The sequence below is a fragment of the Hypanus sabinus genome, chromosome 13 (assembly GCF_030144855.1).
Source record: "Hypanus sabinus isolate sHypSab1 chromosome 13, sHypSab1.hap1, whole genome shotgun sequence".
In the NCBI taxonomy this organism is placed as follows: domain Eukaryota; kingdom Metazoa; phylum Chordata; class Chondrichthyes; order Myliobatiformes; family Dasyatidae; genus Hypanus; species Hypanus sabinus.
Window position 1 is genome coordinate 79,717,693 of NC_082718.1, and position 14,057 is coordinate 79,731,749.

General features: G+C 44.2%; 1 protein-coding gene across 1 annotated transcript in view; it reads right to left on the reverse strand.

The window, feature by feature from the left end:
- The window catches only part of LOC132403381 (2'-5'-oligoadenylate synthase 3-like), a 125,809-nt gene that overhangs the window by 67,521 nt on the left and 44,231 nt on the right, over positions 1-14,057 (reverse strand). The window contains exons 13-16 of the mRNA XM_059986795.1: positions 8,637-8,861; positions 5,983-6,052; positions 4,489-4,664; positions 2,167-2,408 (exon numbers count right to left, since the gene is read on the reverse strand). Of these exons, the coding sequence (XP_059842778.1) occupies positions 2,167-2,408; positions 4,489-4,664; positions 5,983-6,052; positions 8,637-8,861 (713 nt within the window). The remainder of the gene's footprint in view (positions 1-2,166; positions 2,409-4,488; positions 4,665-5,982; positions 6,053-8,636; positions 8,862-14,057) is intronic.

The following is a 14,057-nucleotide window of genomic DNA, read 5'->3' on the forward strand; positions in this document are numbered from 1 at the left end:
ACATACGGAGAATTCCATAAACTGGAGGTAAGGTTGCTTTTGTAAATTTATTGTTCAGGGAGAGGGGCATTTGGAGGCTGAAGTTCTTGGTGTGTTTTGTGTGGAGGGAGGAGGATTTGGGGACTGATGTTCTTGGTGTGTTTTCTGTGGAGGGAGGAGGATTTGGGGACTGATGTTCCTGGTGTGTTTTGTGTGGAGGGAGGAGAATTTGGGGACTGATGTTCCTGGTGTGTTTTGTGTGGAGGGAGGAGGATTTGGGGACTGATGTTCTTGGTGTGTTTTGTGTGGAGGGAGGAGGATTTGGGGACTGATGTTCTTGGTTTGTTTTGTGTGGGGAGAGGGGGATTTGGGGACTGATGTTCTTGGTGTGTTTTGTGTGGAGGGAGGAGGATTTGGGGACTGATGTTCTTGGTGTGTTTTGTGTGGAGGGAGGAGGATTTGGGGACTGATGTTCTTGGTGTGTTTTGTGTGGAGGGAGGAGGATTTGGGGACTGATGTTCTTGGTGTGTTTTGTGTGGAGGGAGGAGGATTTGGGGACTGATGTTCTTGGTTTGTTTTGTGTGGGGAGAGGGGGATTTGGGGACTGATGTTCTTGGTGTGTTTTGTGTGGAGGGAGGAGGATTTGGGGACTGATGTTCTTGGTGTGTTTTGTGTGGAGGGAGGAGGATTTGGGGACTGATGTTCTTGGTGTGTTTTGTGTGGAGGGAGGAGAATTTGGGGACTGATGTTCCTGGTGTGTTTTGTGTGGAGGGAGGAGGATTTGGGGACTGATGTTCTTGGTGTGTTTTGTGTGGAGGGAGGAGGATTTGGGGACTGATGTTCTTGGTGTGTTTTGTGTGGAGGGAGGAGGATTTGGGGACTGATGTTCTTGGTGTGTTTTGTGTGGGGAGAGGGGGATTTGGGGACTGATGTTCTTGGTGTGTTTTGTGTGGAGGGAGGAGGATTTGGGGACTGATGTTCTTGGTGTGTTTTGTGTGGGGAGAGGGGGATTTGGGGACTGATGTTCTTAGTGTGTTTTGTGTGGAGGGAAGGGTCTCTGGTGATTGAGGATCGTGTTGCCTTTCTATTTTGTGCAGGGGGTCGGGGTTGCTGTTTCTCTCTGAACTGACTTCCATGGATTTTCTTTGTTTAACGGTTATCTGGAGAAGAAAAATCTGAGTTGTATACTGCATACGTCCATTAAAAAATGACCCTTTCAACCTTGCAACACACACAAAATGCTGGAGGAACTCAGCAGACCAGGCAGCATCTACAGAAAAGAGTCCTGTGACATGTTGGGCCGAGACCCTTCAGCAGGACTGGAGAAAGAAAGATGAGGATTAGAGTTAAAAGGTGGGGGGAGCAGAGGGAGAAACACAAGGTGATCGGTGAAACCAGGAGAGGGGAGGGTGAAGGATCGCAGCTGGGAAGTTGATTGGAGAAAGAGATACCGGGCTGCAGAAGGGGGAATCTAATAGGAGAGGACAGCAGGCCATACAAGAAAGAAAAGAGAAGTGGAGCACCAGAGGGAGGTGATGGGTAGACAAGGAGAAAGGCCGAGAGAGGGAAAAGGGGATGGGGAATGGCGAAAGGTGGGAGGCCATTACCGTAAGTTCAAGAAACTGATGTTCATTCCATCAGGTTGAAGGCTACCCAGACAGAATATAAGGTGTTGTTCCTCCAACCTGAGTATGGCCTCATTGCAACATTAGAGGAGGTCACGGATAGACATATCAGAATGGGAATGGGAAGTGGAATTAAAATGGATGGCCACTGGGAGATCCTGCTTTTACTGGCTGAAGGAGTTTAGCCGTTCGGCAAAGCAATCTTGAAGCTTTTTAGGTGACTGAAAGGATTACCACTGGTGGAAAAGGAACGGAGAGGGGACTGGCCCCCTGGCTAGGAGAGGTTGTAGATGCAGGGTGTGGTGAGGTAATGGAGGGTAGGTTGTGGTTGGTGAGAACTGAAAATGAGGGAGAATGTTTGGAATTTCATCACTTCAGGTGAGACAATGCTGGTTATTTTAGAATTAGGAACATTTTGAAGTGCATTGAAGCATCTTTATATTATGATAAGATTATTTTTCCCTGTGTTAGACCTGTCTGTACAGGAATTTGAAATGGAACATTAACTAAAATAAAAAAAGTAGTTTTAATTGTCAGTGTGAATTGTGGTCGTGCATCTTACCTCCTCTCACAGAGTTTACTTTTTAAAAATTCTGCCAAGGATCCATTAGTGACATCGTAGTAGTCAGTCCAGTAGATGCACAGTTCCCGATGTCTGCAGATCAATTCCAGGACTGTGCGGAACCCTTCAGCCGTGTCAAATCTCTCCTTGCCATTACCTTGTTCCCAGGCATGGATAGTCAATAACTCCAGGGCATACTTTGGTGGCAGTCGTGTTCCGGCTCTCAACTCTGGCTTCACGTACTGAGAAAGTTATTGACAAAGATAAATGAATAAATGATGTAAAACATACTCCTTCCTATCCTGTATTTTTCTCTCTACATTTTAATCCTTTGTTATTTGTCTTATAACCATATAACCATATAACAATTACAGCCGGAAACAGGCCATCTCGGCCCTTCTAGTCCATGCCGACGCTTACACTCACCTAGTCCCACCGACCTGCACTCAGCCTATAACCCTCCATTCCTTTCCCATCCATATACCTATACAATTTTACTTTAAATGACAATACCAAACCTGCCTCGACCACTTCTACAGGAAGCTCATTCCACACAGTTACCACTCTCTGAGTAAAGAAATTGCCCCTCGTGTTACCCTTAAACTTTTGCCCCCTAACTCTCAAATCATGTCTTCTTGTTTGAATCTCCCCTACTCTCAATGGAAAATGCCTATTCTCGTCAACTCGAGCTATCACCCTCATTACTTTAAATGCCTCTATCAAGTCCCCCCTCAACCTTGTACGCTCCAAAGAATAAAGACCTAACTTGTTCAGCCTTTCCCTGTAACTTAGGTGCTGAAACCCAGGTAAGATCCTAGTAAATCTTCTCTTTACTCTCTCTATTTTGTTGATATCTTTCCTATAATTCAGTGACCAGAACTGTACACAATACTCCAAATTCAGCCTTACCAATGCCTTGTACAATTTTAACATTACATCCCAACTCCTATACTCAATGCTCTGATTTATAAAGGCCAACATACCAAAAGCTTTCTTCACCACCCTATCCACATGAGATTCCATCTTCAGGGAACTATGCACCATCATTCCTAGATCACTCTGTTCTACTGCGTTCTTCAATGCCCTACCATTTACCATATATGTCCTATTTGGATTATTCCTACCAAAATGTAGCACCTCACACTTATCAGCATTAAACTCCATCTGAGGAAGATACATGTTTTGGGCACACCCAGATCAACGATGACATGAAAATATCCTTTGACCAATCTTTGTGTAGCCCTTAATCCAATATTTCCATCACTCAAACTGCTACATATAAAGTTAATTTCACTTCATAAAAATAAGTTTGAGGGCACATAGCCTGAGGCTCAGGCTGCCGTCGACAGATCTTTGAGGACCAAACCTAGTCCCAACATACTGATGTAACTATAAAGAAGGCAAGACAAGACGGTGGCTAAATTTAATTAGGAGTTTGTCATCTAATACACTCAAAAACATCTACAGATGCACTGTGGAGAGCATTCTGACTGGATCATCACCATCTGATATGGGTGTGGCGCTACTACACAGGATCAAGGTAGGTTCCACACAGTTATAAAATCAGTTCGATCCATCATGGTTACTTGTCTCCATAGTATCCAAGACTTCTTCAAAGAGTGCTGCCTCTGAGAGGTGACGTCCATCATTAAAGACCCCCACCACGCAGAACATTTCCTCTTCTCATGTTACCGTCAGGAAGGAGGTACAGAATCCTGAAGGCACACTCTCAGTGAGTGAGGAACAGGTTCTTCCCCTCTACTGTCCAATTTCTAAATGGACACTGAACCCAGGAACACTACCTCACTAACAAGAGAAAATCTGCTGATACAGGAAATCCGAGCCAATGCTGGAGGAACTCAGCAGGCCAGGCAGTGTCCGTGGAAAAGAGTATGGTTGACGTTTCGGGCCGATACCCTTCATCAGAACTGGAGGAAAAAGATGAGGAGTCAGAGTTAGAGGGTAGGGGAGGGGAGGAAGAAACACAAGGTGATAGGAGGGGTGGAGTGGTGAAGTAAAGAGCTGAGAAATTGATCGGTGGAAGAGGTACAGGGCTGGAGAAGGGGGAATCTAATAGGAGACGACAGAAGGCCACAGAAGAAAGAAAAGGGGGGAGGAGCACCAGAGGGAGGTGATGGGAAGGCAAGGAGATAAGCTGAGAGAGGAATGAGGAATTCTGAAGGAGGAGGGAGTACTTCCTGTTTTTTGAATTGGCCTCCACAGGCGTGCCTCTGAAGAAAGTGGAAGCTGGATATTAAACAAGCTATCTGTTTGTATTGGAATGACAATGATCAGGAATCATTCTGTTCTCCAGTAACTTACCAGTTTGTACCAATATTTCAGCAGGCGGATCAAATCTTTGACTTTTGAAGTATACTTCTTTACAAACGCTCTCTGAAGTTCAGTAAAGCAGGCAGAAAATTCTCCATCTGTGGTGCTGTTTCTGCTTCTAAATCTGATCAATTCACAATGTGCTTCATTCGCATTGGACTTCCCCTCTGTAAGGAGTAGAATGGTTAACGATCAACAATCACAGTGCAGTTAATATCTGAAACCCAGCAGGCCATGCATAGTGCTGCATTGTATTGCTGCCCTCCAGTTTAGTTAATCGCATGATTCACAACCCAAAGGTTCTCAAATTGGATCAGCTAGCTTGCGTAGCATTCCTGAAGGGACGAGGAGGAAACTCAGCCCAAGCTGCTAACTATTGTCGTTTAACATATGGCACACGGTTCTGGGCACCCCACTATAGGAAGCATGTTGAGGCTTCGGAGAGAATGCAGAAGCTTTACCTTTCCGACAGCTCATTCAGCGGCAGGGGCAGGCCATGGCGATGAGGTTTCTCGCAGGTCGGCAATGTGTGTTTAAAAGTACAGAAGGGGCAAGCGGGGGCGACCACTGTCAGGGTGGCAATTGTTGGGGCGGCCATTGTTGGGAGCAGGTTAGTGGTGAAAATAGGAGTGTCAGGCTTTGGCTAACGGAGGCTTCGGATTGAAAGAGGCGTTAGCTCTGGGTAAGCTTCTGTTAAGGTTCCAGTTTTTTTCTCTTACTGTGCCTAGCGTAGTAAATGGCTGCTGGGTGTTGATTGGATGTTGGAGCCCCGGGAGACCCAGACTCTCCCAGGGATCTGCGTTTGCATCCAGCTACAGCTCCTGAACACCGTGTAGGGAACTGGAGCAGCAGCTTGGTGCCTTTGGCTTGTACGGGAGAGTGAGGAGATCATCGATCAGAGTTACAGGGAAGTAGTCACCCTGAAATTGCAGAAGGCAAGTAGTTGAGCAGATCTGTGGGTGAAAATGTCTTCTTAATGAGAGAGATCAGGGGAGAATGGCCAGACTGGTTCAAGCTGACAGGAAGGTGACAGTAACTCAAATAACCACACATTACAATAGTGGGTGCCGAACAGCATCCCTGACCACAAAACTCAACGAACATTAGCAGCAGAAGACCATGGACTTCACTGTGGGCAATATTTCACTGTTAATGTATGAGAGAATTCAGTGGAGAATGGCTTGACTGTCTCAAGCGGACCGGAAGGCAACAGTCACTCAGCTAGCCACGCATTAGAACAGTGGTGGGCAGAAGAGCATCTCGAATGCACAACACATCCAACGTTGAAGTGGATGAGCTACAGCAGGAGGAACAGTATCTAATGAAGGGGCCACCAAGTGTGTTCTTCCTGATTAAAGATAGCAATAACTAAATATAGAACTCAGTTGTCCCAGGTTCTGAACCATGAACTAGAAAAGGGACACTGAAGGGAGAAAATCAAACAAGCTCCACTCTTCACATCATTCTAGAACAGAATTTCCCAACCTTTTTTAATGCCACATGCATCTGCATCTGAGCTCTCTTTTACGGCTGTACCTTTGCCTGATGACCCACCCTGTCAAAAAACAAGAATGTTCAATTATTTCCGAATATTACAATGAGTGGCAGACAGTTCCATTCCAGATCTATGATGTAAACAAACGACCCACATTGATTAGCTTCACTATCGATCGTCATGGGATTACAGTCTGTTTCAGTTGTTACTTTGTTTTCACAGTTACACACGGTGGCTATTTTTCCAGCTGCTTTAAGAACCTAGAACATAGAACACTACAGCACAGTACAGGCCCTTCGGCCCTCCTTGTTGTGCCGACTCATATATACCTTAAAAACCAGTACTACCCCGTAACTACCCCGTAACCCTCTATTTCTCTTTCATCCATGTGTCGATCCTTTTCATCCAAGTATTCCCCTTTTCCAAAAATCCTCAATGAGATGGGAACTCCACAATTTTTCCCCAAGGTAGATATTCTATGCATATGATCATAAATGATCACTGACAGCAGGTTATTGCACTTTATTGGCAAAACACCCAGCCTCGTAGTCACTGAAGAGACAGTTTTTATATAAAAGTAAACTGGAGCAAGAAGACCTGTGCTGATAACTCAATCCTGAATCTGTGGAATGCAGTCCCACAGACTGTGCTGGAGGCAATATCCATGGGGATAGTTAATGCAGAAATTGATAGTTTCCTGATTGGGCTGGGCATCAAAGGATATGACCGAAAGGCAGGTGTATGGGGTATTGAGTGGGATATAGTATCAGCCATGATGGAATGGGGAGCAGACTCGATGGGCTGAATGGCCTAATTCTGCTCCTACATTTTATGGTCTTATGGTCCCTGCAACCAGCACTATGTGACTCAGCTGGAAGAATCTCACCACATCATTGGTTTATGGAAGACTCATTTCATACTGGCCGTATGAAACTTGAGTTGACATTTGGGCAACTTAATTCTGGATGTGAGCTGCCCACGTTTCAGAGGGAATTGAGCATCTGAAGAGCAATTCTGTAAGTTCCATTGTTTTTGTGTTTTCTAAATATCCAGTGATTAATCAGGATAAGTATACCTATTCACAGAGAGTGCTGTCTGTATCACTTGCCAGACCCACGAACCTGATTCTACATTACAGGCATGGCCGCTATACAAGGAAGTAAGGGGACTAGGACCTCATGATTTATAAAGCAGACTTTGAACTGGGGTTCCAGTGAGCGAGAAGATAATGTGGGAAATTCGGACCCAGCGGGTTTGAAGGCAGGGGGTAAACTGGTCAGTTAAAAAGCAATGTTGACAGGGTTTGCTCTGTTCCCTTCCCTTTGTACAAGGGGAAATGCATTAGTATTAATGGATTGAAACCTGACCGTGGTTGCTGCAGGTGAGGTGAGCTGTGTTGGAAGGGAGACGTACTTTTGGGAAATGTGGAAGTTCTGGATGCTTGTCTACTGCAAACCTGAAACAGATTCCATTGGCATGCCAACCTGATTGACTGGTGAGAGCCCATTCACCAGCTCCCTGCAACCAGCATCACGTGATTCTGCTGCTAATGTGGTGCTGCCCATGATGTCAAGAGAAGAGGGAGGGCAGATCTGATCTCTGTCCTTGGGGAGCTCAAAGGAGGACAAAGGAGGGGAAAGCAGACAAAAATACAATCTCCAACTCTAAATAATAATTCAACTGATCAATCATATCACAGTGGTGAGTTGTGTCCTCACCCTTTTCCCTGCCTCTATTTATACCAAAATTGTTTCGGTTTCAGATTTTCAAAGTTTTAAAATCTCAGCCAATCCCAAACCATAATTATTTTTGGATGGGACCAGAAGGATGAAACCAAAATTCAAATTGTCCCATTGGCCACCTTAGAATCCGGAAAGCTGAAGTAGAAGCAGACCATCCCTGATCTCTATCAGCTGTCCAGGAAGATGATGACAACTAGGATACCTTGGGAGGTGTCCCAACGAGCCAAAACAGATTATAATTTAATGTAGTTTTTTTGGCAGAACCTCAATAATGCTGTTCCACAACGGTTTGCTGCCAAACTTGTGAACATAATGGGAAACCTATTTGATGCTCTGGTGTCCTAGAAGAAAGTCCATTTACTCGCCAATTTATCTGAAATTCAGCAGCGAAAAAGGCTGTAAATTCGGAGATTCAGCCAACACCATTACAGGCACCAACATCCCTACCAATGAGAACATTGTCAGGAGGCAGTGCCTCAAGGGGGTAGTGTCTATCATTAAGGTCCCTCACCATCAGGGACATGGCCTTTTCTCATTACTACCATCAGGGAGGTGGTACACATTCAACGTTTAGGAACAGCATCTTCTCCCCTTTGCCATCAAATTTCTGAATGGTTGATGAACCCAGGAACACCATCTCACTATTCCTCTTCTGCACTATTTATTTATTTCTTTACTAGTTGTAACTTCTCGTAATATTCTCAGTCTTGAACTGCACTGTTGCCACAAAATAGCAGATTTCACAATGTATGTCAGTGATAATAAACCTGATTCTAACATCATCACATTCATCCGAAAACAACTCCACTTATAAGGAAAGGAATTAAAAGATAAATTAAAATAAATTATTCAGATCACTTGGAGGTACAGTAAATATTTGTATTAAAAGCCAAGCAACTCACCTTAACAGCTCTGATCACTTTAATGCTGGGTTGATGCATGAAACATCGATTCTTTAAAAATTCACAGATTCTGTGCACAGCCTGCTTCACCTCAGCATTAAATCCAACTGGCTCCAAGTTTCTTTTGATGAACTCGTCCAGTCTCCTGGGCTCTGTGCAGTACAGCTCCATCATTGCTGAGCGTTTGTTCTTCCTCAGGAATGTGGTTTTACCTCTGCCCCACAGCTGCTCCCACAGATGCAGTGGATGTGGAGCAGAACCGACAGTAACCTCTTTATAAGCTGCTTGTTAGCTCCACCTTCAAATAATAAAAATGCAGTGCAATGTGAAGATATGTAATCTTTTCCTAGTGCAGTAAAATTTGTACACATCACAGTTCAGTGACTGATCCACCGCTGCTCTGCTTATTGGATGTTTTAGATCATCTTCCCACCCTATCTCTTGTGAAAATGCCATCCCAGTCTCACAATTCCTCTATCTCCGCCGCATCTGCTCTCAGGATGAAGCTTTTCATTGCAGAGCAAAAGAGGTGTTGTCCTCCTTCAAAGAAGGCGGCTTCCCTTCCTCCACCATCAACTCTGCCCTCAACAGCATCTCTTCTATATCGCACAAGTCTACCCTCACCTCATCCTTCTGCCACCCTAATAGTCCATATAACCATATAACAATTACAGCACGGAAACAGGCCATCTAGGCCCTTCTAGTCTGTGCCGAACGCTTACTCTCACCTAGTCCCACCGACCTGCACTCAGCCCATAACCCTCCATTCCTTTCCTGTCAATATACAGATCCAATTTTACTTTAAATGACAATATTGAACCTGCCTCTACCACTTCTACTGGAAGCTCGCTCCACATCTACCACATTAGGGAAGTAGTCCTCATCTACCACCTCAGCAGCCTACACATCCAGCACATAACCGTCCGTAACTTTCACCATCTCCAACGGGATCCCAAGCACATCTTTTCCCACCCCCACTTTCTGCTTTCCGCAGGGACGAGTAATTGAGAACACGAGTCACTCTTCGTTGCCAGTGTGGTGGAGTGTGAAAGAAGGGTTGTTCTATGGGGAAATTCATCACGGGTAATACTGTCCCAGTCACTCAGCACGTCTACATGAAATGCTGACATAGGAAAGCAGCATCCATCGTCGGAGATCCCCATCTCCCAGGACATGCATTCTTTTCACTTCTGCCATCAGGAAGAAGGCACAAGAGCCTCAAGACTCCCTCCACCAGGTTCAGGAACAGTTACTACCCCTTAACCATTAGACTCTTGAATAAAATGAAGGGTCTCGTTCTTGCCCCATCATCATCATCATTTAAAAAATCACTCCCTACTTGTACATACTTCTTTCCTTTTGCTTGTTTTTTTCTTTTCACTTTTTTCTATAAGTGTATACCTCAGATAAATACTTTGTGGAGATTTGTGATATATATGATTATATGATATATATGTACAATGACTGAAATACATCTTATGGAAATGTTTGTTTGATGACGAACTTCAATAAAAAAATAAATTACAAAAAAAAGAAAACTTCCCACAACCAATGATCTCACTTTTAGGGACTCTTTATCTCATTATCTCATGTTCTTGCTATTTATTACCAGTTAGTTATATTTGCATTTGCAGAGTTAGTTGTCTTCTGCACTCTGGCTGGTCTTTCAATGACCCTTTTATACTAACTGTAGAGATGTGTTGAGTATGCCCGCAAGAAAATGTATCTGAGGGAAAATGATGAAAATGATGGCATATAAGTACGTACTTTGATAATAAAATTTACTTTGAATTTGAAGTTAAGTGTTCCCTGGAATTAGGCCAGAAAGGGCAGCAGGTGTCAAAATGGAGTGGAACAAAACACATCCGTTATAAAACTGTTTACATCCCGTTTTTTATAAATCAGGCATGTGAAAAGATAATTAAAGTCACTTATTACAAAAAGCCGAAACCCCAGGACACAGCTGCGACACGTTCGGTGCCACAATTACATCAGGAGTGCAGTGGCCCCTCTGTGTCAATTCGGGCCTCAGCGGTAAACGGGGGCAATCATGTTGAGTTTCACTGCGAAGCGTGCAGCCCAGGGTTAATCGAAAGCTGAAAGGCGTTGTTTCGACACAAGTAAACAATATTTGTGTCCATTCACAGGCTGAAGTTCGGCAAGCATTTATTGCACAAGTTTTCATTTATTTCCCCGTTCTCGGGTAAGTTTCGATTTCGGGATCTGACGTTGCAAATAACAGCGGAAACGTCCACAGTCAGAAGCAGGAAACTGTAGAAAGAAATAATCTGCATTTGTTAGAAATCGCAGAGAGCAAGTTATCGTTAAGCGCAGAGAGCGGACACAGGGAATACTGTATCTCTGGTAGAGTGAGGCCACGGTTAGAGTGACTGACAGGCGAGATGCAGTGAGGATGTTTCCCCTTACTGGGTAGCCTGGGACCAAGAGACATCAGTGTGTAGTTTTTCATTAATTCTGTGTATGTCTGTGTTTTAAATGCCTGCAAGAAAATGAATCTCAGGGTTGTATATGCTGACAGATGCACACTTTGATAACAAATCAACTTTGAACTTGAGGTTCACGTCTACTATTATCGTAGGCATACATTGGCGGGCTGTAAATGCCATAACAATGAGTCTTTTGCAGATAATTACAAGATGAGGACAAGCTTAAGTTAAAATAAACAAATAAATTATCAATAACTTGCATATGTGCAAATTAAACAGTGACGAATTAGACAGTGAAAAAAATATTCTGAGGTGTTGCCAACGTTCTTCAGGTTGGTTCATGAACTTAGCAGCAGTGGGAATGAAGATTTGAGACGTGGGTCTTCAGACTCCTGCACCTCCTGCCTGATGCCAGCATCCAGGTAGTGGGGATCTCTGATGAGGGATGCCCCTTTCCGGGAACATTGCCTCTTGCAGGTGGGAGAGTCCTACCCCTGATGGAACTGTCTCAGTCCACCCTCTCCGACATTCCCACACAACTCTTCCCAAAACCTCTGCCAGACTCCCACAGTCTCGGTTTTTCCTCATCTGGCTGAAGTGCTACAGTCACAGAGCCCTTTCCCCTTATCCCGTAATACTACTGGCTTTCAGCAATCAATCTCAGAATTTTAATCTCAGAATTAAAACTAACAATGAACCTGGCATCAATTACTATATGCAAATGAGAATAAACTTATCCAAGGTTATACCATTGCCTGTTTTGAAATGTTTCCTGAAGTCACTCCTGAAATGAGAATCTCTAACGTTCAGACCATTTACAAAGGAGTGGACTCTCAAAGAGAGATGGGTTTATTTCTATCCGACCATTCAGTTCCACTTAACACAGAGTAGTATAGCACAGTCCAGACCATTTGGCCCAAGATGTGTGTCGACCTTTTAACCTAGGCCAAGATCAGACTGATGCATCCCTCTCACAAAGCCCTCTGTTTTCTTTCATCCATGTGCCTGTCTCAGAGACTGTTAAACCCCCATAATGTGTTGCCTTTACCCTCACTTCTGGCAATGCGTTCCACACACTTACCACTCTCCTACACATTCCTCCGATCACCTGAAAATGATACCCTCTTGTATTGGCCATTTCCACTTGGGGGGAATAAGGCACTGGCTGTCTACTCCATCAGTGCTTCTTATTATCGTGTACAGCTCTGTCAATTATACACCTTTACCTTGGAAACGTAAACCAAGTCACCCCTACCCTGTTAAATTCCAAGGATTTCAAATCAGACAGTTATTTCACCTCATAATTTAACTCAGGAGTCCTGCAATCATTCTGCATTGTGCTAATATTATTTTGTGACTAGGTGCTTGGTCGTCACTATATGCTGTATGTGTTTTGCACCTTGCCCCCAGAGGAACGATAGTTCATATTAGTTGTATACGTATGTATAGCTGAATGAGAATAGACTTGAAGTTGAAGCTGCACATAAATGTTTGTTGCTCCCTCTCTGGGCTATTATATCCCATCTATGATGGTGCTGTTCAGAAGTGCTCATGCTGTGACTGAACCAAAGTTCGTGCAGCCGTAATGAATCCTATGTCTTCTAATGTTCAAGACCTCAGTATAAAGGACAACCATCTACCGGCACTTTGACTGTACCCTGACCCTGTAAAGATTACTTTAATGATTCCATCTTTTAAATATTCATGCTGCACTTCCAATATTTTTTGTACAATAGGTGCAGAAGTAGACCATTCGGCCCTTCGAGCCTGCACCACCATTCTGAGATCATGGCTGATCATCTACTATCAATACCCGGTTCCTGCCTTGTCCCCATATCCCTTTATTCCCCTATCCATAAGATACCTATCTAGCTCCTTCTTGAAAGCATCCAGAGAATTGGCCTCCACTGCCTTCCGAGGCAGTGCATTCCAGACCCCCACAACTCTCTGGGAGAAGAATGAGTCTTTTGCAGGCCAACGTTGATAAACTTAAATTCTCCTGCATGGATATCTATTTCCCAAAGTATTGCTTGTTCGCTCAAACAATTAACATTACCTGCCGGTGTAAATCTTGCACCTGTTGCCATGGGAACAAAGTCACCAGAAGTAGCTGGTAGATATGAAGCAGAAATGGGACATGGCAGGCATCACATTGAGACCTTTTTGGAGGAAGAGGCCTGCTCAGCACAAGACTACATGACATTTTATATGCTGAAGATAAAAGGACAATTCTGTATTTACAATGTATTTCCTTGAACCACACATGACTGTCACATTCCATTCGGAGCAGGCAGTGAAGTGACAGGGCTTTGGCTCAACGGGCTTAGGCGGTAACGGAACGAGGCGAGGTAGGTTTACCTGTGTTAATTATGGAAAGGAAGGATGTGTGCGAGGCTGGTTTTCTGTACTCGGTGTCAGACGTGGGACGTCCTGTAGTCTCCCAGCCTCCCGGACGGCCATATCTGCACTTGGTGTGTCGAGCTGCAGCTCCTCATGGACCACGTTAGGGAACTGGAGTTGTCGCTCAATGACCTTTGTCTGGTCAGAGAACTGAACTGAAGAGACTGTATGTAGATATGTAGATAAGCCTACAAGAGGAGAGACTGTACTTGATTTGGTATTGAGAAATGAACCTGGTCATGTGTCAGATCTCTCAGTGGGAGAGCATTTTGCAGATACCGATCATAATTCTATCCCCTTTACAATAGCATTGGAGAGAGATAGGAAGAGACAGTTAGAAACGTGTTTAATTAGAGTAAGGGGAATTATGAGGCCATCAGACAGGAACTTGGAAGCTTAAATTGGGAATAGATTTTCTCAGGGAAAGGTACAGAAGAAATGTGGCAAATGTTCAGGGGATATTTGTGTGGAGTTCTGCACGGGTATATTCCAATGCAGCAGGGGAGTTATGGTAGGGTACAGGAAACGTGGTGTACAAAGGTTGTAGTTAATCTAGTCAAGAAGAAAAGCTTAC